Genomic DNA, 27,427 nt, shown 5'->3' on the forward strand with positions numbered 1-27,427 from the left:
CTAGGAATGTGCCCTGACTGGGAATCGAACCTTTCGGTCCATAGGCTGGTGCTCAATCCACTCAGCCACACCAGCCAGGGCTCTGTTATTCATTTCTGAATCTCTCACGCATCACCTTGAATGTGGTAGGAACAATAACTGGTGAGTAATCACACACACACACACACACACACACACACACACACACACACATCTCTATTTTGTGGGCACATTTTCAGCACATTCAATATTGTGAAATTATGGAGCTAACAAAACAATTTGATAGTGAGCTTGGTATCTGTTGTGATGGGATCTGAAACCATTTGCAAGCCCTGAACACACACAGACAACAGTTCTTAGGTATTAAGCGGTAAGAGCTGGTCAAGTTGATGTTGCCATGGAAACCCAGCCAGGCTGGGAACAGCTACTTTGGGGCTTGAGAATCTTTTTGTTCCATGCCGCTGAACACTAACTTGGGCACTGCCTGGTTGGTGTCCTGGGCTCAGTTAACCGCTTCCTGCATACACAGCCCCACTCCACTCAGCTTGCTTTGGCTGTGAGACGTGCCAGGTCAGCAGGGTACACGGCACCCCCCCCCCCACCAGGTTCAAGACACAGAGCTCCAGCTGACTGGCTAGCTTGGGGCGCAGGAAACACACAATAGGAACAGGAAGCAGAAAAATCTCCACCCTTTTCAGGCTGAGTAGCAGCAAGAAGCTCCATTCCTCAGCACTGGGAGTTACGGAAGCTGCTGTAGGAAGGGCAGCAGATTTCCTATCAATAAAACCTCCCTCTTCTGCCCCCACCGGCTCCAAAAACAAAAAGATGCTCTGCCAGCAATTCCCCCAAAGAAACAATGGGATTCTGTTGGGTGCCAGGACTCTCCAGGAGCCTCTAGATGGCGCCAGCTCAAGACAAATGCTGACAGGATTCCCCCAGTTCTCAGCACGCTGGGTACAGGCCCACACCTCCCGGTCCTAACTTCCTCCGAGCCCAGGTAGAGAGATAGACAGCTGGCTCCGGTTGAGATTTCCGATGCGTTTCACATCTGGGCCAGCCTGGAGTCTGCTGAAGGGCTGGCTGGGAGGACCTCTATCACGACAGTGGGGTCTGAGAAGCTGGCACCTGTCCCCACTCCCTAACTCACCAGGAGAAACCCCGACTCCTGTCCTGATAAGGCAGAAGGGAAAGAAGGCCAGGTGAGCCCATGACAGCTGCAAAACTCTGTGCTTCTGCCCCATTCCTGCTGGGCCTGGGCAGGATTAGGAGCCGTGAGCGGTTTTTACCCGCCAAGACTGAAGATAAAATTTGAGGGCAGCACCAGGCTGCAGAGACAAACACCACGGGGAGTGCAGACCATGGAAAGGGGCTGCAGGGGCCTGCACCCGGTAACAGTCGGCTCCTGATGGGCTCCCCCACAGCTCAGGGCTGGGCTTCCGTCAGCCACTCTATTCCCTGGAGTCACTAAGAGTCCCAGTGACCCAGGACTTAAAGCCCTGCCCCCAAATTTCTGCCCACACCATCGGCCTTGGGAGTAAACTGTGCTTGCTCCCTCTTTGCGGTTGGGCAGTGACAAGATGAGATGAACGTCCCGGGGTCTGAGGAACATGGCTCCCTCTCCTCCTCCCCATCCTCTTCGTCACTGGCAAAGAAACTGCCTTCTGCTGCAGAACGGCTGCTTCTGGGGGTTGTCATGTACCAGAAGTGCAGATTAAGAAGGCTGCCTTGGACTGAAAAAGGCTGAAAGTGCCACACGCGTGGGAAGCTCCGAGATTCAGGCCCCCCTGCAGCAGGGCACGGAGGCCGGGAAAGGCTGCCCAGCGGGAAGGCTCCCAACTGGGTGGACAGACGCCTCCTGGAGGAGGCAGGCCGGGGGACAGACAGCGGTTGGGAGGGCGGGACAGCACGCAAAGGTGGTCCTTAAAACCAGAGGTGTTACCTTGCTGCAGCCCCACGTGACTGTCTGGTTGGGGCCACTGGCAGTGTCCCGTTCCCCACAGAGGCTGGCCGCCTGGCCCCAGACTACACGTTGGCTTCCTCGTGGGAGTGAGGGGAGAAGAGGGACAAGCCAGGGGAGGGGAAGGGAAAGAACGTCCACCTCCCAACAGGCCTGCTGTAGCCCCATCCCCAGACTTCCCCTAACCTCACTCTGCAAACAGGAGTAGGGACGGTGACACAGGAAGCGAAGGCTCAGAGAGCGTCACACCATGCCCAAGCAAAGGAGCAGGGATTCGACCAGCTTGGCACCCAAAAAGGCTCTTAATTCACGGAGTTTGGGGGACTCTCAGAGAAGCACCTCTGGTCTACAAAGGCAGTGGCCTCATTTGCGAGTCCCTCTGGTGTCATCTTGTTAGGTCCCTTCCTCTATGTTCTTCAAATCAAAGCTCCGAGAGCCATAGTGCACACTCCCTGAGGGCAGGACCCATTCTTACGGGGCCGCAATCCCTCCCCCTCCCTCAATTCGCCCAACGCGGCCGGTTCAGGGTGCTGGCAGGGGTGCCCGAGCCAGGCTGAGTGGCTGGCACTCACTGTGCGCCTCCACCAGGTCAATCTGCATGTTGTACGGGACCAGGGGGTCGGGCAGCTCCGAGAAGAAGCTCTTCATGGCACCAGCCACGGTGTTCACTGTGAAGTCTTTCTCCGCCAAATCCAGGTTGTGGTCTGAAAGGAAATCAGAAGAGTGAGGGCGGGCGGTCTACGCTGGGCAGAAGCAAAAGGAAAACAGTGCCGGGGGAAGTCAGAGAAGCCTCGAGGACCCTGGGTGCTGCGAAAGAAAGGTTCTCAGATTTGCAGACAGAGGCCGACAGCAAACGCCCCCTCCCAAGGTTGTCCCCCGAGTAGAAGAACCACGCCTGCTCCTTCTGTGCCACCAGGTAGCTCCCTGGGTCTCCTGGGATGCGCTGCTCCCCTTTCCTGACACCATGCCCCCCAGAGAAGGAAAGAGAGGGTTTTCGCAAAAGGCCAAATGGTGGGTCACAGACACATCACCAACAATCCTGACCGCTGCCCCAGCCCTGGTGCGTCACGGTGGTGACTCGGTTTCCCTGACTTCGGCCCCTCCCAGCTTATGATACCACTGCCCTCTGCCTCTAATTTCCCCTTTCAGACTTCACTGTATTCCTGATTTGTAAGCCATCACCTTCTGACAGTCGGCAGATGTTCCTACTTAGCCGAGTTACAGATTCTTGCATGCACAGTACAAGTGGGTACGCCAGTGCATGGCTGCACGCTCGTTTCGACCGTGTGCTTCCTACCCCAGTATTCACAGGTGTCTCGCTTCCCTCGTGTCACCTCCTCCCACTGCCGGCCGGCAGAGACCCACTGCGGTGCTGCAAAGTGCCACGGCCCCGGGGCTCCAGCAGGGCGCCTGCTCCCGGCCGCGTGCTGGCTGGCTGTTCTGTCGCACAGGCCTGCACGGGCTGCCTGGCTTCTGGGCCAGGCTCGGGCCCCGCTATGTATTGAATCAAATCCTACTTTGATCCTCAGCTTACCTTCCTCTCTGGCCAGGGACATCGGGGAACTTTGACTGCTTTGGCTCATTTGCTTCTGGCACCAGTGGGTAAGACCTCATGTCCCCCAGTGTGCTCAGTTCTAACAGGTGGGGTGTGGCCTCTCAGGGCTGCCCTAGCTAAGGAGACGGGAGTCACTACCAAGAGCGAGTCTAACTCTTGAGAGTTCAGGTCTGGAAGCCTGAATCCCAAGGTTCAATGCGTCCCCTTGCTCTCTTCTCTTGTGCGGGGACGTCGTGAGGGCACTCCCGGGGCCTGGCAAAACAGGACTGTCCTTTCCGCCCAACTGTCCTACCCTGTGCGTGTAGCCACCCTGCACGACCCAGCCCCGGGAAGCAAGGCCCTTCAGTAGCGAATGAGGCGTGTGCCGTGGTGACCCGGAACCGTGTCTGTGGGTGGTGACAGGCTGACAGGCCTGGCAGGGTGATGTTTTCATTCGCTGACAGCGCCCGTTCTGCCCTGCTCTGTGGCAGTGTGACCGTGGAAGCAAGGCTAACTGGGGCCAAATGCCTCCTCTTTTTCAGTCGCCGAGCCAGCACCTGTGGCTGTGAGGGGTGGAAGCACCCCAGAGCCACACTGCAGCTGTCACGGTCACCTGGATGGGTCCCAGCCTCTGGCGCCCAGCGGGCCACGGCCTTACCTTGGTCGAACTGCCTCTGCAGACTCTCCATCTCCGACTTGTTCCCGCTGACCCGGTAGATGCCTTCGGTGCTCAGTCCTGAGGGGCGACGAGCAGGCGTCAGGAGCAGGCGGTGGGGGCAGAGAACAAGAAGGACCGGACTCTAGTCATTAAATAGTCTTACTTCTTAACAACGTGATTTTAAAGACATCAAAGGATATTATAACTTTAAAAATAGTCCTATTGTTAATCAGTTAGGTTTTCCCAAGTTCTCACTGTTAGAAATAAGCCACAATTATGGTTTTTTTGGTAACTGGTAAGTGTAAAAGACTCTCGGCAGTGCGCACTTCTGACTCTGTGACTTTCCTAGTCACGAGCCCGTCCACCTTCCCGCAGAGAGGTTCTTCTCATTTGGTACTTGAAAGAGATCTTAGAATATTAAACAACCTGTGTTAATCTTATAAACATTTACATTTCCCCTTTTGTTATCTGTCTTCTACTTTTGCATATTTAATTTTCTGAAGTACATAATTCAAAAACTTTAGGTTTTCAAGACCAGTCATTTTCTTTATGATATCTTCCTTTGTTTTTATGCCTAAAACAAACTTTCCTATTCTTAAGTGAGATAGTTTCTATTTCTTCCTTCTTGCTTTTTTATACCTTAAAAAAAAACCAAAACCATTTAACTCTATGATTCTCTGGAACTTACTTGGGTGTACCACGTTAGGTAGAGGAAAAGCTAACACTAGAACTCAATTAAATAGTATAGAAGAACATAAAGAAGCAGTGACCGAGTGATGTCCTCCACCCATCAATCCCCACTCCTCGGCAGAGGAGTGGGTTTGAAGGCCGTCCCCCGACTCCATCGTCCCCTCTCAGGAAAGGAAGGTCCACCGTTGCCCCCCCAGGTCACAGTCTAAAGGACAATTAAGTTGCTGTGAAAACTGAGATGGGATCTCATGGCCAAACCAACCCCTGCGCCTTCTGAAGACTGGTTCCGAGCAGCTCTGGCTGACGGGCCGGGGAAGTGCCCGGAGCTCCCACTCAACACCAGAAGGCAGCGTAGGCAGTGGTGAGAGGGGCAGAGCCTGCAGTCAATTAGGAGGCTCCTAAGAGCCAAGTTCTCAACGTCAGTTATCAGCGTAATTGCTGCCTCTGGAGAGGCAGCCATCAGGCGAGATAAAAGCAGTCAGCCTGCCTGTTTTCTGGGACCCCAGATTAGTGGCAGGTGAACTTTGAAAAACATTGAAGCAAAAGTCATCAATTCCCTGACTTAAAAGCTGTTAATTGCACACAGGCCTTTCACCCCAGAGAAAAGGGGGTTAATGGATGGGTCCCAAGGACCCCTTACCCTGCGACGTCTAGCTTACAGAGGAGCTGCCATCAGTGCTCTTGGTGAGAGGAGTGTGGACACATTCCAAACCAGAGGCCTCGAAGGCCCCTCGGCTCAGTGGTGACCCTTCCCACTGCCCTCCCCTTTGGAGTTCATGTCTCCTCAGTGGTCACTGCATTGTGCACCAAGCAAAGGAAGGTGCTTTCCTGCATCCATCCACCATGAGTTCCTTTATTATAGAACAGTGGGGTCATTGAACCCCTAGTCCCCAATGGCAGGAGCTACGAGATGAAATACAAACAAGAAAAGTGAGGTTCAGAAAGGCACAGCCCTTGGCTCAAGTCAAACAGCAAGTAAGAGGTGAGGTGTCTAAGCCAGGGCTTTCCCGCCCTTTGTCTCCGCACGGTCCTGGGAGTCCCTTGACACTGATGCCCCAGGCGGAGGTCCAGACCAGTCCTTCCTCCCTGAAACACGGCACTCGAGTGTGGCCCGCTGGCCCGCTGCATTTCGGGGAGCGGCTAAGATGGAACACCCCCCCACTGCTGTCTGGGCCTTGTGCGCCATCCCTAGGCAGTAATTTCACAACGGTCTCTTCTCAGTGACTTCTCTAAACTGTCAGATGTATTTAAACTTCCTACCTATTTCACACCTCAAGCGACACGTGTCACAGGCTCCGCACATAGGATCATCCAAATCTGGGCAAGCCCTGGGTGAGAAGGTCAGTGGCTCAAGTCTTCACCCCTGGGCTGAAAAAAGAACCACTTTCTAAATACTCCTCCCACGGTGATCAGCCCCCTCGAATATAAAGACAACGGCACAAGCGGCAGGAGCTTCCCAAGTCCCTGACGAGGAAGCACGGGCCACAGCTCCGAGCCCCACTGTGGAGGCGGCCTCGGGCCATCCCATGGTCTCTGGCAACCCTGACTCTCAGCTCTGACGGAGGAGTCCTCTGCACTGTCTCCCAGTGGTCACCTGTCCAGCATTACAGGGCAGAAAACAAAGTGCAAATTAGCTATCTGGAGATCACTGGAGGTGTGGGCCTGCTGAAACCTCACTAGGTCCATGATCACAGAAAGGAAAGCATTTGAAAATGCAAGGCCAGCTCCTCAGTGTCAATGAATCGTCCGCTCAGTATTTCCTGTCACGTGCACACTTGTTTATTTTATGACATCCCATTTTCAAAAAGCAATCCCATGCTGCTCTACACAACACCCTGGTGTAATTCAGGAAAGGTATTATTTGCTTGGCCAGTACAACTTTTCACAACTACTAATTAGACATCAATTGAATAAAAACAAAGAGTGTAGAGCAGACTGTGAATGGCACGAACCTGCCAGTGAAACAGGGCCAGTGACACGGTGAGGACAGGCACGGGGACCGGGATGCCCGACAGCACGGGCAGCCGGCCCAAACCAGAGCAGGGAAGGGCTGGGGGCCTGCGCCCCACGGGCCCACACGGAAACACTCCAGGGGTGAAAGGCTCATGCCTGCCAGCAAAAGGCAGAGTCCTTACCGACAGTAACCCCCAACTCTAATGTCTATTCCACGGCCACAGCCCAGCTGGGAAAGCTGCAACCTTACACTCTGAGGCATCTCTCTACACTACAGAAATCACCAAAGACCCACTAATGAGCAGAGTTTTAGTAATAGGCCCTCTTCCACCCTTTTTCTAAAAACAACAACAAAACAACCCACTGGTTTTATGTTTAAGTTAGTCTTTGGGAATAGAACTACCAAAAGTTCAGGACGGCCAAGGTCACCATCTTCAACTATCTGAACTGTCACATAGAACAGTCTTGTTCCAAAGGCTCAAGAGAGCAGAGTTCCAACTGAGAATCGAAAGTGCAGGAAGGCAAACATTCTCTCAGTGTGTAAAATAACTGTGCACAGCTACAGCTGTCACCCCTTGGAACGGGCCAGAGCTTCTGAACTCCCCCTTCACCGGGTAGCCATCTGTCTAGAATGGTATTTGAAACGATTACTACCTGGTCTGGGAAGATAGTTAATAACAACAATAAACCATTTACTTGACTGCTCACTATGTGCGAGGCACATAATGCTAAGTGCTTACCATCCATTTTATATTAACTCTCGAGACAGCCCCAGAGAGGTTACTACTAATCCCATTTTAGAGACGGGAATGCAGAGGCTAAGGGGTGACGAACACACGTACGGTTAGAGAGCAAGAGAGCTGCAATTTGATCCTCATCCGATATTGCTGCCTGTGTTCATTTACTTTTATGTTTGAAATACTGGTTCTCAAAATCACACACGTGTCCAAATCACCTGGAGGTCTTGTTAGAATACAGGTTCCAGGGCTCCACCTGTAGAGTTTCTGATTCTCTGTGGAGTGGGCCCAAGAATCTGCATTTCACACATTCCAGGCGATGCTGATGAGGGTGGTCAGGGAGCTTCATGTTGAGACCTGTTGCTCTAGAAGACAGCCCGGCCCTCCAAGGCAGGGGTGTCAAACTCATTTTCACCAGGGGCCACATCAGCCTCATGGTTGCCTCAAAGGGCCGAATGTCATTCAACTCCTTATATGCTAAGGAGTAGTTACATTTATACAGACAGTCCTAAAATTTTGGGTTGCCTTCCCTTTGAAGATAACCGTGAGGGTGGTGTGGCCCCTGGGTGAAAATGACTTTGACACCCCTGCCCTAAGGTCGCTTTGACTCTTGAATTCTATTATTTAGTGAAACTGGGGGGGCAGGGGAGGCACAATACGCAAGGAAAAATAAATACCATGTATTTTAGGAACAAAACATTTCCAAAGAGCATTAAATCTGCTGCTTTTTCTATGTAAGCAAGCCCTTATGCATTACTGAAACTTTTCACCTGGGCCAGGCAGGACTTTCACGAAAATGTTAAAAAACAGTCAAGAGAAAAGCAAAGAGACCTTATTCTTCCTTTCAATATTTACTGAGCACCCACAGGGCAGAATGGCCTTTCCACAGCCGTTCAGGCGTGGTCCCCCTCAGAAGTATTCTGGTGACATAAGATGGCCCACAATGCCAGGCATGAGGTGTTCCCCGGGCTAAGAACGGGCACATTTTACCCCGAGTTTCCCGTCGGAGCGAATGCCGCTGACCCTGGCCCCTGGGAGATGCCTGTGGCACTTCCTTGGCAGAGCAGGGGCATTAGGAAAATGAATGGGTGACCAGCAGGAGTTTGGAACTCAAGGGGGAGAACCGCCCCCTTCCCTGGAATGTGTCTGGTTTTCTGAAATGTCCAAACACGCCTTTATTCCTGGATCTCAAGCTCCGTGTCTCAGCACCGGCGCTCCTGCCAGAAGCCTTTCCGCAGCCGGCCGGCCCAGGCCGTGCCTCCACCGGGTCCTACCAGGACTCCGTCCTCCTTGGTTTCCTTTCCAGTGCAAATCGATACTTCCTCCAAGACAAACTCTGGCCTGTTTATTTGTTTTTACTTTCTATATTTAGATATAAAAATTCAGCACTTTAATCCTTTAAAGAAACTTAATTGGGTATTGCCAGTGCTAAATAAAGTGCCCTACACCAGACAGGTCCGAACTACTAACCAACTTCTGTCAAAAGAAGTGCGTCTAATAAACTGTGCCCCTGCATGCCTCGGCGAGGTTACGGCTCAGGCAGGCCAGTTTTCAAGGCCAGAGGGGTGCTGAGAAGCCAGGGAGAGAAGGAAACTCCCTTGAGCATAAAAAAATCCAAACTGTCTTGGTGACAACTGACCTCCTGGGAACCCTACCGTAAAAAGCCCTCCTTTTGGGTCCAATGCCAGCTGGACACCTACAGTCTATCGCTTCTGAGGATCACAGGGCAGCACCCCAGCCTCAGTGGAAGATGGAGAGACAAGGGGGCAGTACAACATTTAGGTCATAAGCAGAGCCATTTGTTAGCTGAAGGACACGGGGCAGCTGTGCCTCTGTGCCCTTCTCTGCGCAACAGAGAGAACGGTCCCCATCTCACACCCTGCCGGCATGTGTTTAGGAGAACTCACCCTCGGGGCTGAGGAAGCAGGTATTATCCTAATGACCTAAGTGGAAAGCCAGCTGACAAGTGGAGGAGCTCTGGTGTCAGGGAGCCATGGGTTCGAATCATCTGACTAGACAATGGATTATCACCTACCGTCTTAGACTGCTGCGAGGGACAAATGAGACAGCCCAGGCAGAGTCCACAGCGGAATGCCCACCACTCCTTTTCTTTTCTCTGTACTCTGGACAAGGCTCAGCAACAGCGCCTGCCTATAAACATGGCCTATCCTAAGGGCTCAGCCAAAATAAGCCAGTCCACAGAAAAACATTTAAAAACATGCAAAGTGACCTCAATTCTGATCCTGGCTCTGTGGGTGACTGGGGACAAATCAGTCCACCTCTTAGAGCCCGGGGCCCTTATCAAACATCAGGGTGTTTATTAATGACTTTGCTGAGATGACACATAGGAAAGGAAACCATATAACTGGCTGGAACACTGAAATCATTAAAAAGCCAGGCACTAAGGCACTTTTCTAAGCTCATCACTAGAATTATCATAGTGAGTCCTTGAGGTATTATTTCTGTTCCCTTTTTATAGACAGCGAGTGGAGGCTCAGAGAGGCTAAGCTGCTTGCCCAAGGCCACAGAGCTGAGTAAGTGGTGGGGGCAGGATCTGCACTGGCTCACTCAAGTCTGTTTCTGTGTCTGTACATTTCAACGCTACGCTATTCCCTCCAACGTTAGCTCCCCATTCCCTTCTCCCTTGAATACTGTATGTGGGGGCCCTGGCTGGCGTGGCTCAGTGGATTGACTGGACTGCGAACCAAAGGGTCTCTGGTTTGATTCCCAGTTTAGAGCCCACGCCTGGGTTGCAGGCCATGTCTCGTGTAGGGGCTGCGTAACACGCAACCACATATTGATGTTTCTCTTCCTCTCCTTCTCCCTCCCTTGCTCTAAAATAAATAAATAAAAAATTTAAAAATAAATAAATAAGTACTGTATGTAGGGTACATCCACAAATGCCAGATTCATTACGGGTTACAAGGATTTTCCATTCCTCCACTGTTTAGTCACACGCATTCATGTCTTCATTCACACACACTCAATGTTCTCGTCTGTCAATCGGAGGACTGAACAGGAAGGAGCTGGAGGAAAAATGCAGCCTCCTCTCCATGTAGAAAGGAGCCAGTGGAAAGTGTCCTGCCTTTATTCCTATGATAAAGTTCTACTATTGATAACATTACAGAGCCCCCACCAGATCTCCCTGTTGCCTTCCTGTTCTGGATGTGCTCGGAATGATTTTGTGGCTCTTCTATTACTTGAACACTAGGGTCACTCTGGCCCCTCCAGTGCTCCTTTGTTAGCTGCCTTCTCTCAGTAATGCCCTCGTCAATCAAGATCTGTTTCTGGCAATGCCAGACCTCCTTTCTCCCCACAACAGAATTCCACTAACACTCTATTATGATTGCTTGACCGGGTGTTAGCCCCACAACTAGGCACTGTGGTTTTACAAATTTCCAACACCATTGTACAGACACACAGCCATGCCATAAATCTCTAGGCTGAGGATGAAGGGAGAGAGATCTGGAGGGGAAGAGATGAAAATATCACACCAGGTCTGGGGCATCATATGGCTCTAGCATCTGGCTGATCCTTTATAAGCTGCCCATGCAGTTACTGTCATTAACTGTGAAAGAGGGCTTCTGAACCCTGCTGAGCCAAACAAGGGGCTCTGTTTTTTCCTGACTTTCAAGAAAACGCACACCCCAAGAGATATGTTTAAGAAACCACAATGATGACAGAATGAACTTCACACCAGCCTAGAGTTGGTGCTGCCCATTCTGGGCAGTCTGGGGTGGAGGGCAGAGAAGCGTGTGGCCCATAACTGAGGTCAGCAGACTGCACTCTGCAGTGCATCCACAAATGTTCAAAGCCACGAGCAGCTGGGGGGCCCCCTGCCAAGAGTGCCAGTGTCCTTTGGGCTCTGAGTGTGCCTTCACCAGTGCAAGCCCAGGGATGGCAGTGTAACTCTGAGGACCAGCTGGTGCCACTGTGTTGAGGAGTCTCACTGGCTAAACAAAGAACGGACAACAAAGAAACAGTCCCAACCAGCACACAGGTTCATCCTGTGCACCATCACTACCACCTCCACGCATACCATGCCGAGTTCCCTTCCACAGCAGGCCCCCAAGTACAAAAGCTCCCTCAGGTCAGAAACAGACGCCCCCCCCCCCCCCCCCCCGCATGAATGAGGGCAGAGTCTAACGTATTTCAGGTTTTGGATAGCTAACAAACCACAAGGAACAACCATGTCACCAAGGACAGCCTAGTGCCCTTCCTTTTCTGGCCTCTCTTCCCTCACTAAGAAAGATCACTACTTACAGGTTAGAAGCCTATAATCCTCTGGCGGAAAAGGTGACCGTGGTCTGCCCTGGCCTCTAATTCTTCCTCTCTACATCTAGGATAAAATACACACTCCTCCACACCGGCCTGGGTGGCCCGCACCACTGCCCGGCCTGTGCCCTCCCCCTGCCCACTTCGCTCCAGTCACATGGCCTTTCGGGGACTCAGAGCACTGACCCCTTCCTGTCTCAGAGCCTTCCTACACGCTGTTCCTTCCATTTGCACCTCCCTTTTATGGCTGGCTCCCATAGGAAGTCTCCCCTGAGCCCCTGCCCTAAATGAAGTCTGCTGCACCAACAACTGCACGGGTTCACGCAGTACTTACATCATGCGTAGGCATGGCGATGAGCATTCTGCCTGCATTGTCTTAGCAAACCCCCACGATGGTGGGGTAACCCAAAGCATGGTGAACCACCATTACATTATTCCCATTTCAAAGTATTTTATTCATTTTTAGAGAGAAGGCAAGGGAATGGAGAAAGAGAGGGAGAGGGAGAAAGAGAGGGAGAAAGAGATTAATGTGAGAAACATCGACCAGTTGCCTGTCATATGTGCTCTGACCAGGCACCAAACTCAAAACCTAGGCATGTGGCCTGACCAGGGATCGAACCAGCAACCTTTTGCTTTGCAGGATGACACCCAATCAACAGAGCCACACCGCTGCGGGCAATTATTCCCAATTTACAGTGGAAGAAACGGAGCCACATGGCGAGCCAGCGGCTGGGCTGATACCTGAACCCCGGTGGCCTGCCTCCAGAGGCTGCGTTTCATCACCACACCCCTCCCCCACTTGTCACCACAGCACTGGGCGCAGTCTGAAGGGGCCGCCTCGCTGTGTGATTACCTACCGGATGCTGGTCTGCCAGCGGCCCCCGAGGGCTGGCAGCGTCCTCCGATCACCCTCCTGTGCACCCGACTAGGCCTAGTAACGCACACCCGGGGACGCCCTTCTTCAGGAACTATGCCCACAAAGAAGGGAAAGAGCGAACGTGCCTGAATACACAAGCGCACCTTGTCTGGTTGAAGAACAGGAGGGAATGGACGGAAGGAGTTTGTCCTCAACCAGCCCGGTGCCTCAAGGGCCCCACTCGCCCACACTTGCGGGAAAGAGAAGGTCTCAGGCCTGGCCAGCACAGGGAAGGGTTCAAGTGCACCAGCCTCCCTTTAGGGACTAGTGAAGGGTCTGCTTCTGCCGCCTCAGCTGCCCACGAGTGAAGTCACAGGGGCTTTGTAATTCACTATCGCATTAGGGTCAAGCATCTGCTCTTCTACCTGAGTTCTCCCGATCAGGTTGTTCACTTTTATTTATTTTGAAAAATTATAAAAATTATTTTTAATTTTTACTGATTGATCGCTTTGACAGAGAGGGAGAGAAACACTGATTTGTTGTTCCACTTACTTATGCACTCACTGGTTAATTCTTGTGTGTGCCCTGACAGGGGACTGAACTCACTATCTTGGCGGATCGGGATGATGTGCTAACCAACACCCGGCTAGGGCCGGGTCCTTCACTTTTATAGGGCAGGGTTACGGCTCGGCTTTGGCAGAGATAAGAGGGCTGCACCCCTCCCCAGAAGCTGGACACACACACACACACACACACACACACACACACACACACACACACGGGAGGAAGGACAGAGAATAGGACAAAGGAGATCCCCCAGGTAAAAATGAGACGGCACAGTCAGGCCAACCCCATGAGGGCCAGAGAAGAACCAGCAGCCACCTGTGGGTACTACTATCCCCTGGGCCACTCTTCCCGGAGAGCCTGCCCTCCAGCCGGGGGGCAGCACACTGTTCTGTGCACTCGGCTGGCCACAGACAAGTGGCCTGCCTCACCCCGCTTGCCGCCGCAGAGAGGGAAAGTGCAAGCGGAACGGCCAGGCCGGGAGGGCCTGTCGGAACTGTCGCAGGGTTTGGGCTCCCACCCAGACTATTTCTGTCTTGGCTGGATGGGCAGGATTACTCTGTGGAACAAGCTTTCCTTCTCTCTGGCTGCTGGGCTCTCCGGGCAGACTGCCAGGCCATGCTGTTCCGATTAGGGCACTGGGTCCTGAGGAAATCTGTGAGCAGTGCTGAGCCACAAGCTCCGTGAACTCTGCTTATCTGCAAGGGGCAAGAGCGGAGCTGCCCGCCCACTCTGAGGCTCCGGGGGCATTTCTGGAAGGGAAGTGACTTGTGCTTACTAGACGAGCAAGCAGAGAATGAGAGGGTGGTGAGAAATGGGCACATGGGAGGTAGTCAAAAGCAGCAAAGAAAGCTTTGTTTTAAAACTATTTGGACAGTGGGAAAACAACTTGCTAACAAACCTGGAATTATAGGGGAGGGAGAGATTAAATAACATAGAGCCCCCATAAAAATCACAGCATATGAAACTACACACCTCATATTTTAGCACTTTGTCATCAATTCAAAGCAGTATAAATACAGCAATTACTCACATAAAGCCTGTTGGTGTATTCAAGCTGTAACTGCACCCATTAAACTGTTACAATGATAGATGGGAGTATCTATTCGCTGCCTTCTCCGAACGACGGAATTACGGAAACCGAGGCAGACTGCAGGGATACAACGGACTGGACTGCACAGCGCCAGTCCCACCAAATCTCCACGACAGCCTAGAAAGTGCCTGTGATGAATGTGGATGAAAATGTGGAAGCTTTTTTTAGGACAGCTCCTCCTCAAGTGGGAAGAAACTTGGTAAACTTTTTCTTTCTTAGTATGTGAGTTCTTGACCTCACACAGGAAAGATTTCACAACACGAGTCCAAGTGACTGTGAGAGTATGTTTATTAAAGCTGGGCACAGTGAGACGAGGAAGGACTTATGGTAGAAGAAGCAACAGGAGAGAGCCTTGGTGGGGCTGCTGGTGGCTCGCGGGGAAGTAAAAGTCACAGTGACAGAAGTGAGCCCAGGCGGGGCTGCTGTTGGCTCACCAAAGAGAGAAAATGGGGCCTTGGAGACAGTTTCAGGGGGTTAGCGCGGGAGGAGCTGCCACCGCCCACTGCTCCCCAGGCTGTATATCTCACAGGGACCCCCAGAGCTGGGAGAGAAGAGGAAAGATGCATGTCTGAGATGATGAAAGGCATGGGTGTCCTCCACCCCCCAGAGGGAAAAACGCCCGGGCAAACTTCTGAATCCCGCTGAGTCTGATGCTGTGAGGCTCACAGCTTCACGGAAGGGCTGGAATGCGGGTTCTTGCCATTCTCACAGGCTGTAAGTGGCCTCTGCCCAGAGAACTACAGGCTTTGTTTCCCTCTTATACAAATAAAGTTTAGGGCTGCTTTGAGAGTGATATGGTCCTCCGAATCACGGGGATTAGCTAACAAAGTGTGTAAGGTGTTCTGTGAAGCACAGGGCTCTCCCCGTGCACTGGCCCCAGGCTGGGCTCCTCCTGCCGCTCCTTCCCAGCCTCAGCAGACTAAGCCTCCTCAGCCCCAGGTGCCCCCTGAGGGGCAAAGGAAGGTCTCAGGCTTAGGAACCCTGTGGGGAGCGCAGGGGCAGTGTGGTATATACTAGAAAGTTTATATTTGGTCTTTGTCCCCAGTTCCTGGAGCAGAGCTCCTAAAACTCCTGGAATTTCCTGGGTGATAGAAGTGTCTTCTGTCATTCACAGAAGTCCCTCCCAACCACACCTGAGTTCATGATAATGAGGTGACTACTGAGGGCCCCTAGCCCACTTCAGAATATGGTCCAGTCACCAGAAAGACCAAGTCTTCATTAAAGGGCTAGGACTTTCAGTCCAACACAACCTCCAAGGAGGAAAAAGGGGCTTGGAAATGGAGTTCAATCACCAATGGCGAATTACTTAATCAATTATCCCTGCATCCTGGAACCTCTATAGAGATGCTAAACGACAGGGTTTGGAGTTTCAGGATGGTGAACACACCGAGGTGCTGGGAGGGTGATGTGCCTGGAGAGGGCACGGACTCTCCATATTCCTTACCCTGTCCTCCACACCTCTTCTGTTTGGGTGTTCTGGAGCTGTGCCCTTTATAATAAGCCCTAATAGTCAGTAGAGCATTTTTCTGAGTTCTGAGTAATTCAAGCAAGTTACTGAACCTGATGGAAGGTGTGGGAACCCCCAACTTTGTGTCCAAGTCAGAGAGAAGTGTGAGTAACTTGGGGACCCAATACTTTCAACTGGCATCTGAAGTGAGGGCACTCTTGTGAGACTGGGCCCTGCTGAGTCGGAGGCTAACTCTGGGCAGTGTCAGAACTGAGTCGTAGGACATGTAACTGGTGTCAGAGTAGAACTGATACTGGAAAAGACCTCACGGATACTTGGTATCAGGAGGAAAAACCAAACCCTCTCATGCAGTCGGAAAGATATTTGGTGTAGGGAACAGAGTCCAATGTTAGCTGGCCTGACTCCATGCTCTGTGAGTTACCAGGGCCCCACCTGGTCTGTCTTCTTTGGGTTTCAAACCACCTCCGTGACGGGAGGCACCACGGCCAAGACAGCAGTGACTCTGAGTCAGAGTGCCAACTCCGATCCTCACCTTTCTGAATCCCACTACCTTCATCAGAAGTTGGAATTACACCTGTCTCAGAGCACTGCTCTGTGGATGAAATGAGACTCACAGAAGCACTGAGCACCGGGCCTGGCAGTGTGAGCTCCCAACTGGTACTTGGCACATGTTATCTTCCTTAATATGCACAATGACCCTGCAAAGGAGCTATTTTCATCTTCGTTTTACAGTCAAGGAAACTGAGACTCAGAGAAATGAAGGAACTTGCCCAGGGTCACACCTGCCCTGCCGCCCACAGATGCTGCTCGGGCCCCTCGGAGAAAGGCTTTGTGCTGCCTGCTGGGGCAACATAAAGGGCCCCTGCCAATGAGATTAGGCAATCCGGGAGTTCACTGACAGCTGTAGGAAATCAGCTCGGGTAATAGCTTGGCCTTTTGTCCTGCTGTCTCCAATCAGGCCAACATTATTATTTACTCTTAGTTAGTTATGAAGCAGAAAAATGTATGCTTGTTACTAATTCCAAACACTTAGTGGCCATTTTCCATTTACTAGTTTGGTGGAGTTTTGGAGGGCAGTTCCAGGAAAGACTGGGTGGGTGTTTTCTGAAGAACTGTGCACCGCCCATCAAAGTGCTCCCTCACGCAGTGTCTGTTTCTCGAGACCATGGAAAACACAAGGGAGACAGACCTGTGCCCAGCTGCCTCTCTCGCAGGGAGGGAGAAAACCCAGGGAGTCATTCAGCTCCGGCACTCCCACTGGCTGTCTCTTTTCAATCTATAATGTGGAGGTGACATACCAGGAATAAAGCCAGGAACTAACATTGCGACATTAAAATGGGTTTATTGGCTGCTATTACTGCTGTTTGTCATGAGTATACGTGACCAGTGAGTCTGCATCTTGGAAAGGGTCCAACGGGAGGGGATGGCACACTGTAAAGTTGCAGGTCGACTGCAACCACGCTGGGCCACTGGGGCCACGGAATCCACCCTGAGGCCTTGAGGTCTCCCATCTGGACTGCTGGGAAGAGCACATTATTTGATACTTCAATCTTACTCACCTTTAAGTCAAAGCACCTCTTCCTCCCAGCTCTCACCCATCTCTCTTTGCAAGCTCCAAGCGGTTTAGAGCCAAATCCTTTCACTTTTATTGGATCATAAACTCCTTAAGGACAAGGCGTGCCGCCGCCATCCCTGCTCTGAATCACTGGTAGTACTCCACACTGGGCTGTACGGTAGTCTTTCACCTGGGAGAAGACTCCCCTCATGCCGACAGCCCAACCGAGGCTGTAGATTCTGCTCTGACCACAGAGCACACACGCACACACACATACCTCTGCATAATTCCACAGCCCTCCGAAGCCCATCCATGGACTCCAGGTTAAACACCTCTAAGTCAGTCTGCCTGCTTGCACAGTGCTTCAAGTCAGAGACTCCCAGGGTCTGAGAAGCTGCTTTTCTCCAGGTTGCTGCTTTAACTGCCCTGGGTCCCTCCAACTGCAACTCTCAGGCCGAGTCCAAAGCCAGCCCTTGTGGCAGGGAGCAGGACCGCTTTCAAAGGTGAAACAAAACTTGTATGCAGGGTAAGAGCCTGGGCAAGGGAAAGGAGAAGCTGAAGTGGAGGCAGACGCTAGCCCACGAGAGATCTCTAGGTGACCATCTTGAATCTAGTAATTTTATTTGCCCTGATCTAATTTACTACAGAGGAAGTGTAAATCCCTTATGCCTTCAATAAACACCTGAGTGCCTACTATGGTCAGGTGCTCTGCCAGGTGATGCAAAGAAGAGCCAGTCCCTGTCCTTGAGTTCTTCACAGCGGGGCAGTGCTGCAGGAAAGAGACCGAGTGGCAAGGACAGCGCAGAGGGGCGACACTACCACAGGGCTGCGCACCAGCAGACAGCCTGCGGTTCTCCCAGCAGTGCCGCCTCACCGTGCCCCGGGCAGAAAATGTACTCAGGGAGGGTTCCTGAGGATGGAGAGGGCAGCAGAGAAATGAAGATGGAGACAGGCCTGGAAGCCGGATCCAGCGCAGGCACACTAGTAGCACAGGTCTAACCACGGCACGAGAGGGTCTCTTTCAGAGCAGCAGGAGAAAGTTTACCGCTCTTTGAGGCCAACGACACCCCACAGACGACAGCAATTCACCCAGCAGTTATTCAGGGCAGGTGGGTCAAGCGCTCTCGTCTTGAGTAGACCCCTGAAGGAAGAGAACGTCCTCGAATGGCCTGCCCATTGCTGCTCAGATTAGCCTGGTGTAAACATCCACTTGTCGTCCCTGGGACGCTAACGCTGTCTCTGCCCAGCCCCTTCGGGCACCCCACAGCAGGGCATACCTCAGTGCCTCAAGCAGCCCCAGGACGCATAAGAGGAACGGGAAATCACCAGGCAATGAGGAATCTTTGTTGGAGTGGGTCTCTTCTCTAAGAATCTGCCCCTGAATGAACACAGGCTGCTGTGGACGGAAAAATTTTAAGCACTGAACCTGGAGTAAAACATCTCTCTTCACCTATCCTCCAATTATTATTATTATTAAAGAGCTTTACTGACATACCATCCAACTCACTCACAGAAAGTATACAATTCAATAGGTTTTTTTTCTTAGATTTTATTCATTTATCTTTAGAGGGGAAGGGAAGGAAAGAGGCAGAGAAATATCAGAGTATGGTTGCCTCTCGTGAGTCCCCTGCTGGGATTTGGCCTGAAACCCAGGCATGTGCCCTGCCTGGGAATCAAACCGTGATCCCGCGGTCCGCAGGCCTGCGCTCAATCCACTGAGCTACACCAGCCAGGGCACGATTCAATGGTTTTTAAAGTAAATTTACAGAGTTCTATAACTTTCCCTACAATCAACTTCTGAACATTTTCATCAACCCAAAAAGAAACTCTGTGCCCATCAGCAGCCACTCCAAATTCCTCCCTCCTCAAAGCCTCTGGCAACCACTAATCTACTCTCTATCTTTACAGATTTGGCTATTTTGGACATTCCAAATAAAAGGGATCCTACAACATGTAATCTTTTGTGACTGGCATCTTTCAACATAGCATGTTTTTAAGAATCACCCATGCTGTAGCACACAGTCGCCCCCTGGCATCCACCAGGGATCGGTTCTAGGACCCCCCTCCCGCCCCCCAGATACCAAACTCTGCGGACAATCAAGTTCCTTGTATAAACAGGGGTAGTAGTGTCTTCGTAAAACCAACACATCCTCCCGTATACTTTAAGTCACCTCTAGATTACTTGTAATACCTAATACAATGTAAATGCCACGTAAATAGTTGTTATTCTATATTGTTTAGGAAAAACGACAAGGAAAAAAGCCTGTGCGTGTTCAGGAAAGGCACACCCCACCACAGGCCTAATTAATTACACAGTACAGGTCAGCAATAAGGTAACTTTTCTTACCTTAGAAAAGGTGAGGGACCTTAAGGTTCCGTGGTTGGCTGACTACAAAGGTGTAGACCCTACGGATACGGACGGCAGACTCTACAGGAACTTTGTTCTTTTTTATGGACAATCCAGTGACACCTCGGATCTCACCGTTAGTTCGTTCCACAACTCATGACGAGTGCCAAAACCGACGAGTACAGAGCTGTTCGCTAGCTACCATGAGACTGACGCGCCGACCTCTGTTTCATCATGAAAGAGGGGTGCTGAGTGGTGAGCAACACCGAGTGCTGAAATGTCTTTCTTGTCAAAATGCGAAGAGCACAGGTTTGACGCGCTCTGAAGCTGGCAGGGGTGGAGGTATGACTATTGTGTTGTATGGGCAGACTGCACGGTATGGATACCATCATCAGCGAGACACTTGGGTTGTTACAACTTTTCGCCTATTATGAATAATGCTGCTTCTCCTTATTATTTTGAACCCTAAGTTCTAAAGCGGTTGACAAACGCTGCCCCCAAGTTGGGAAAGTTGCACTTGAAAGTTCGTGGCCAAGCCCGCCCCGGGGTACCAGGTCTCCCTGTAGCCCTGCAGCCTGGCGCACTTGCCCTCTCCTCTGGGTTCTGCTGACTCGCAGCTCCTTCCCTTCCGAGCCCGCTAATTAAACAGCCTACCTCAAATGCTTCACACACACCCCTGCGCTGTTAGCAGGATACCCTCTGCCCCTAACAACTAAGAACACAGGGAAGTTTGTTCTGATTCAGATGTTACAGTCTTGCTCAAGACCTTAGTATTACATGCATCTTTTTACTTCTTTTCTATTTCCACTGAATGGAACTTTTGAGGGAGGAGGTCTTTTGAATGTCTCTGTGCCATGCAGTCGTTCAGTCACTTGTCAGAGCCCTGTGTCCTCGGTTTGGAGGGTACAATGATGGAGACCTGTCCCTTCCTCATGGAACTTAGGCTCTATTGAGGAAGGAAGACAATCGGAGTCCAGTGTGCTAAGTGTTCACCGAGGACTGCACAGAGCACTGCAGAGCACGGCGGCGGGCGGGGACAGGGACGGCCTCGCTCCAAGGGGCAGCCAAAGAAGGAGGGCTTCTCTGGGACAGCAAGTAAAGGCGCTGCAGGGGAGCAGCACCAGGGCAGCCTGAGGAGCCGTGCGCAGTTCTCACCCATGTGGCTGAAGCCAGGCTACACGATGGCCTGGCCACAGCGGTGAACTTCTTCCTGGAGGTGACAGCGGCTGAGGAATTTTAAACCAGGAAAGGTGATGTGATCTCGTTTATTTTAGAAGGACATCTGCAGCAGTTTGAGTGAAGGATGGAAAGGACATGAGACCGGAAGCAGAAAGACCAACTACCGAGCGAGAGAGAGAGAGAGAGAGAGAGACTCTGACTTAAGGCAGTGGCAGGGCTGGACTCCAGACCCACTGAACAGTAAGAACGACAGAACTTACGAGTTAGGCTGACTGATGTGAGAAGGTACGAGGACTCGGGGAGCTTCAAAAGGACAAAGTTCAGCAAATCCTCTCGGAGGAAAATCTCCAAACCCCACATTCCCACCGATAACAGTGATGGCTGACAAGCTTTCCGGGGAGTGATATCCTTGTCCCAAATGAAATCTTAAATGGAAACTTAAGAGGGAAGGGCCCGGAGTCCTGGAGGCCTGCCTTCCCGTCCCCATGCAGAAGCACTTGCTTCAAATCCTAGGGGTCCAAGGGAGGGTCTGATCACCCATGACCAAGTCCAAATGCTGGATCCTGACAGGCAAAGGACTCTAGGGTAATACAGCCATGTGGTCAACAGTGCCTCTCACCTCCACACCTGACTTGTTCAGTTCACTTCCCATACCTAGAAGATTCTTCCACTTCCTGTTACAGAATTCAACTTAGCTTCCCGGCCCAGCCCCCAGCCCAGGCTTGTACCAAGTCAATGGATTTCCTTCCTTTTTTGACTTCCACCCAATGTCCCGGCCTTGTGGACACTGGGCAAACTCACTGCTGTGAACTAGTAACTGTTCGTTTTCTCTTTCACGTGGCCACCTCTCCCATGGGACCTGGACTTAGGCTTCCTGGATCGCCTCAGCCCTGAAAATACCTCGTACTCTCCACAGGCCCAGAAACATTTACAGGCCAACAAACAACATTATTACATGCCCCCGCCCCAGCAATGACTAAATATGAAAGAAAAAAAGGCAGAGAAATCATGACCTTGGATTAAAACATTCAATGTTGATACATTACAAAGATGTTCAACTTTATTTTATTTTAATGTTTTTCAACTCCATTTTAAACAAAAACCAAATAAATATCTCAGTGGAGTGGTTAAAATTCACTAAACAAAATAATTTTTTCAAAACCACACAGACATTTTGCAAAAAAGAAAAAAATACCCCTGGTGTGGCTCAGTGGACTGAGCACCAGCCTGTGAACCAAAGGGTTGCCAGTTCGATTCCCAGTCCGGTGGGGGCACATGAAAGGCAACCACACATTTATGTTTCTCTCCCTCTCTTTCTCCTCCCCTTCCCCTCTGTCTAAAAATAAATAAACAAGTAAATAAACACTCTTCAAAAAATAGTAAAACTACCTTTAAAAGATCCAATAGGAGATGAGGAGGCTGAAAGACAGAGGGAAGGTTCCAACCAATTGCTCCCCTTACTGACTTGGCCTTGACTGTAACCCTCACTAGACTGAGTGCCCTTCTAGGCCAATATGAACCATCCTATTCATCTATGAACCTCTAGCACCTGCGGGAACTGGCTCCTTCCTCCCTCAGGACAGTAAAAAGTGAACATTGTGAGGCTGTAAGATGCCCTGGTAAAGAGAGCAGTGATGAAAAAGACGCATTCTACCAGCTCTAAGAATTTAAAAAACATGATTTTGGTATAAAAACAATAAAGTGAAATTTGTAAAACAAAACAAAAATTAGAAAATAACCAATTTTTAGGATATAGTAGCTGATAAAATAATTGTCACAAAATGGAGAAGGAAACCAAAAAGTGGTATAGGGATAATTGCATCAAAATACAAAGAGGCAGCAAATCACTTTAGAGCCATGCTACCAAAGACCTAACAAGATTGTTCATTTCTGTAAGTTTGTGAGACTTGGCCTTACCCTGGGTCCAGGTCGGCTTATGCCTATTCCTTCTTCTCCCAGAAATCCCATTGACCTTAAGACCCAGGTCACATCTTCTGCTAAGCTCCAACAAGCCACGTCAAGCCCTCTGCTGAGCCAAAACCGCCAATACCACCCCGAAGTCAGAGGGCGGCTGAGTCAGTTGGATGCCACTCTGTCAGCTTTCCAGTGGAGGCTGACGTACGCACACCGTAAAGCAGTGATCTTCAACCGGGGTGCAGCAATGGTTTACAAAAGATTCAATATGTCACTAGTTAGGGGCATTAATGTCTTTTCCCTTAAGACTGTTAAATAAAAAGGTAACAATAGCCAACACGACAGTAGCCATCGGGTGTGAATGAATAAAAATTATACCTATTGTTTTTGGTCAGACTGGCAAAAAATGTATTTTTTGGTGTGGCACAGAATTTTAGCAATCCGTTTATATGTGCCATGTGATGAAAAAGGTTGAAAATCACTAGTGTGAAAAAGACTTTAAAGATGCTACCCACTCAAGTTCATAAAACAAATCAGAAATTAAAGTTTCAACTCATAATAATCTCGCTCCTGATATGGTAGGACATATGGTGGCATCGGGGCGAAGTGTCACAGCAATAAATCATTACTGAACGCATACCACCTGGGTGACACCATACTAAACCCCATGCATAGCAGGGATACAAAAACAGCACTGCCGTGTCCTTTCCAGACGTGAGAAGGTAAAGATGCGAGAAATGAACTCACATTTAAACATAATAAAAGACAAGCCACAAGGCAGAGCTCAGCAACTGTCCAGTAGAGTACACAGAAAATAACGGTACGTAAGCCTGGAGGAGGGAGGCGAGGCTGGTTCAAGCACGGATGGGTGGTCAGTCGGGGAGCAGGCACGCTCCCCGCGGGGGCTGTGATGACAGATGGAGTTGCTGAAATCAGAGTGGAGCGGGGAAGGCAGAGGGTGAAGGGACTGGGGAATTTTTAGTTACAGAGTACCCAATTATAGAAGGCCCAATCTGGTTCGAAACAAGGACTTACCACCGTGGTGTTTCTTCAATACTCTATCTTGAATGTCTCCCCCCAGCACTGCATTTACCAGTGCCCCTTTACAGTGGATCACGCCCTTTCTTTAACATGTCCGCCACGTGTTGAGAATGTGTAAGATATAAAAGGAGGTCTCCACACACTGACCTGAAATTTAGACAAATCTCCTGGTATTGTCAAGACGTGGAACAGACCACACGAGTGAGGCTGTCTTATATTAAGAGGACTGGCTCCTGTAACTCAGCTATTATTTCTAATTCGTTATAAAACAGAGCCCTCCACTGAGATATGCTATCAGCACTGGCTAGGTTGATAGTGTGTGTATGCCAGCAAGCAATCAGGATACATCTCAATTCCTAATCAAAGGTGGTAATTTTGGACCAGAAGAAATACGCAAACATCCAACTACGCTTTGACTTATACAAAGTTTCCAGATAGAACATCCACACAGCGAAATAAAAGAACCCTGGCTGCTGAAAATTTCCCATGGTGAAGTCACACTTCCAGGCAAACAATTCCTTCGAATCCGCACTCCACCCCGCTCCCAGAGTGGGCCAGGGAAGGTGAAACAGGAATCTGTGTCCTTTCTATTCCGAGCAAACAATTTTACTGTAAAAGATAAAATGATCTGCAACAGGGACTGACCTGAAAACAACGAGGAAGAAGCAGCAGAGTAGAGATTAGGATGCAGTGAAAAGAAAACTCAAGGAAAAGAAATGAACGAGGAGGCTGGGAAAATACACAACCGGGCTCTTCCTCAGCAGTGAACAGCTTCCTGAGTTTGTCCACAGACTGGGTGAGGCCTGGCACCGGATCCTTCCCAACACAGCTGCGTGAGCTAGAAAATCAGAAACTCCATTTGACACATCAGCTGGCTCTCAGACACCATTCTTCTTAAGGGCCTCAAGGTGAGAGACACTGTCACACATTCGCAGCCTTTGCAAGTGCCAATAGCATTGCTAGTCCAATCTGGGCAAGACAGGCCAGGGCTGGGGCTTCCAGCATAAGGCTCTCAGGAAACCTCACCAGCATATGGCAGGAGAGGGGGAAGCCCTTCAACTCCAGGGTAAAACACAACACTGGGACTAGATGCTAACCACCCCCCTACATGTTATTAAAGTATAACACACATTAGTGAGTTTATAGAGAAGTGTATGGCGATGCATTTTCACGTATGAACACATCTGTGCAAACAGCACCCAGATCAAGAGACAGCACAGTCCTGGCCTTCCAGAAACTCCTCTCAGTCTCTCTCTTCCCTGCCCAGGAGAGCCACCGTCCTGGTTTCTAACAGCAGAGATACGTTGTACCTGTTTTTCTGCTTTATATAAACAGAGCCGTGAATTGTTGCTGGCTTCTTTTGTTCAGCATGTTTGTTCTCATCCATACCGTAGAAAGCTGAACTAGATGGTTTTTAAAGCAGCTTCCAATTCTAACATATTATTCTAAGAACACCACGCCACTCTCACATACTGTTGAGGGAAGTGTATTCTCAGCAGGACTTCGGCAATGCGTGCCCTTCAGTCCACTCAGAGGTGTTTACCCCACAGATATATTCACACGCATGGATGTGTGTGTGTACATGCTTACAGATCCCCACTGCAGGACTGTTCACAGGAAAAAACTGGAAACAATGTCCTTCAACAGAAGGCTGATGAAATACATGATGATATATACAGGTCAGAAATACTATGCAGTGAAGGGGACAAACGCAAGGGGAGGGGGAGGAGAAGGAAGTAGAAATAACACTAATGGCAGAAGTTTATCTATATCTACCAACATGGGAAAGTATCTACAATACATTCTTACGTGGAAAAAAAGGAAGTCACAGAACCATGTGTTTAGCATTGTTCCATTTGCGTACGAACAGGTAACGTGAACTGCATACCGTGTGTATGTATACACATAAGAAAGAAGTCTGCAAGGGAACAATTCAAACTCTGAACAGCAGAGAACTCTGAGGAATGAGAAAGCAACTTTACCCCCTGGACCGTGTGGCTCAGCTGGTTGGAGCCTCATCCTTTACATCTAAAGAATGCAGGTTCAATCCCCCATTGGGGAGCCTACCAGGGGCAACCAACTGATGCCTCTCTCTTTCCCTTTACCCCTCTTTCTAAAAGCAATGAAAAAATGTCCATGGTTGAAGATTAAAAAAGAAAAGAAAGAAACTACTTTTTATTTTAAACAATGCTATACAGTTTAGTATTTTTCACAAAGTAACATACATTTATTGTTAGGTTCTTTTTTCTACAAGGTGGTAATTACATGGAGAGTACACACTAAAAGCCCTACTTTATACCGCTATTTCCTCAAACCTGTCCTCCCAGAGCCACTTGGAGACGCCCCTGGAATCTTTGCTGTTCCCAACAACCCACAAACACACACACACCGACTTTCTCCACTTTATAAATGGGCTGCATGCATTATTTTGAAACTGGCTTTCCTCACTTCATTAAGTTGTGGACATGTTTGTAACATTGGTATTATAAAAAACCTCATCTTTAAAAAAAAATTTAAAAATTTATATTTAGCCAGAGGGGAAGGGAAGAAGAAAGGAGGGAGAGAAACATCAGTGTGTGGTTGCTTCGCATGCATCCCATACTGGACACCTGGCCTGCAACCCAGGCATGTGCTCTGCCTGGGAATTGAACTGGCGACCCTTGTTTTGCAGGCCAGTGCTCAACCCACTGAGCCACACCAGCCAGGGCTGAACCTTATCTTTTTAACACCCGCCTAGTTATGCTGCCATATGAACACACGAGTCTCCTGTTAACAAATTACCAGTATACACCTTTGTGAGCATATGCCACCATTTCCAAAGAACAAATTCCCAGAAGGGCCAGGACCATGGGCATAAGAGTTAAAATTTTTAACTGATACTGACAAACTATCTTTTCTTAATGGCCATATCTATTTATATTCCCACTAATAGGTCATGAGTGCACCAATTTCTAAAGACTCAGGCTGTTAAATTATTTTTAACAAGGAGTACCTATTTTACAAGAACAACAAAAGCTTTAAAAAAGAGTTTGAAAACTAAAGCCCTAGCAAAAAAATCCAGCTTTACGTTTAATAGCTGGGGACTATTTGAAACCCAGTCCCGACGGCCCAATTTACTGAGAAGGTCAAAGGCAGACCCGGCTCACCGCTGTACACGTGCCCCCTCCACAGACAATGCTGGCTCCAGACTTTCCGATCACAAAACAAAACCATCAACCCGCCGTGACTGCTGGTTGTCAAGGTCTGTGTTACAATCAAAGAAGAGATGTAAAGCTCGTGCTTCCATGACTCGTGTTTCTCTGCCACAAGAAGACTTCCACTTTAAATTACTCAGTTGCAGGCCCTGGTTCCCAGCTTCTAGGAAAGACCCAATCTTGGAAGGGCCACCATTCAACAGACAGACAACCAGGGCTGCTAGTTCTGGGAAGTAGGGCAGGTTTTTAAGTCAGCAGGGCCTTTGTACAAGAGCTGGTCCAGTAAGCTTCTCATTTTAAAGCTGAGGACATTCAGGCCTTACTGTGTAAGTAAATAAGGTTCAGAGCTTGAGCTCTGGAATTGGATATATGGACATTTGAGCTGAGTCTGCTACTTATTAGTTAAACCACCTTTAAAAAAAAATCCTTACCC

The 27,427-nt window shown here is 49.9% G+C and overlaps 1 protein-coding gene across 1 annotated transcript in view; it reads right to left on the reverse strand.

The window, feature by feature from the left end:
• The window catches only part of ARHGAP35 (Rho GTPase activating protein 35), a 118,057-nt gene that overhangs the window by 9,390 nt on the left and 81,240 nt on the right, over positions 1-27,427 (reverse strand). The window contains exons 4-5 of the mRNA XM_037155097.2: positions 4,129-4,206; positions 2,509-2,640 (exon numbers count right to left, since the gene is read on the reverse strand). Coding sequence (XP_037010992.2) covers positions 2,509-2,640; positions 4,129-4,206 — 210 coding nt within the window. The remainder of the gene's footprint in view (positions 1-2,508; positions 2,641-4,128; positions 4,207-27,427) is intronic.

The sequence above is a fragment of the Artibeus jamaicensis genome, unplaced genomic scaffold (assembly GCF_021234435.1).
Source record: "Artibeus jamaicensis isolate MK-2021 breed Jamaican fruit bat unplaced genomic scaffold, CSHL_Jam_final contig_1526, whole genome shotgun sequence".
Classification (NCBI taxonomy): Eukaryota; Metazoa; Chordata; class Mammalia; order Chiroptera; family Phyllostomidae; genus Artibeus; species Artibeus jamaicensis.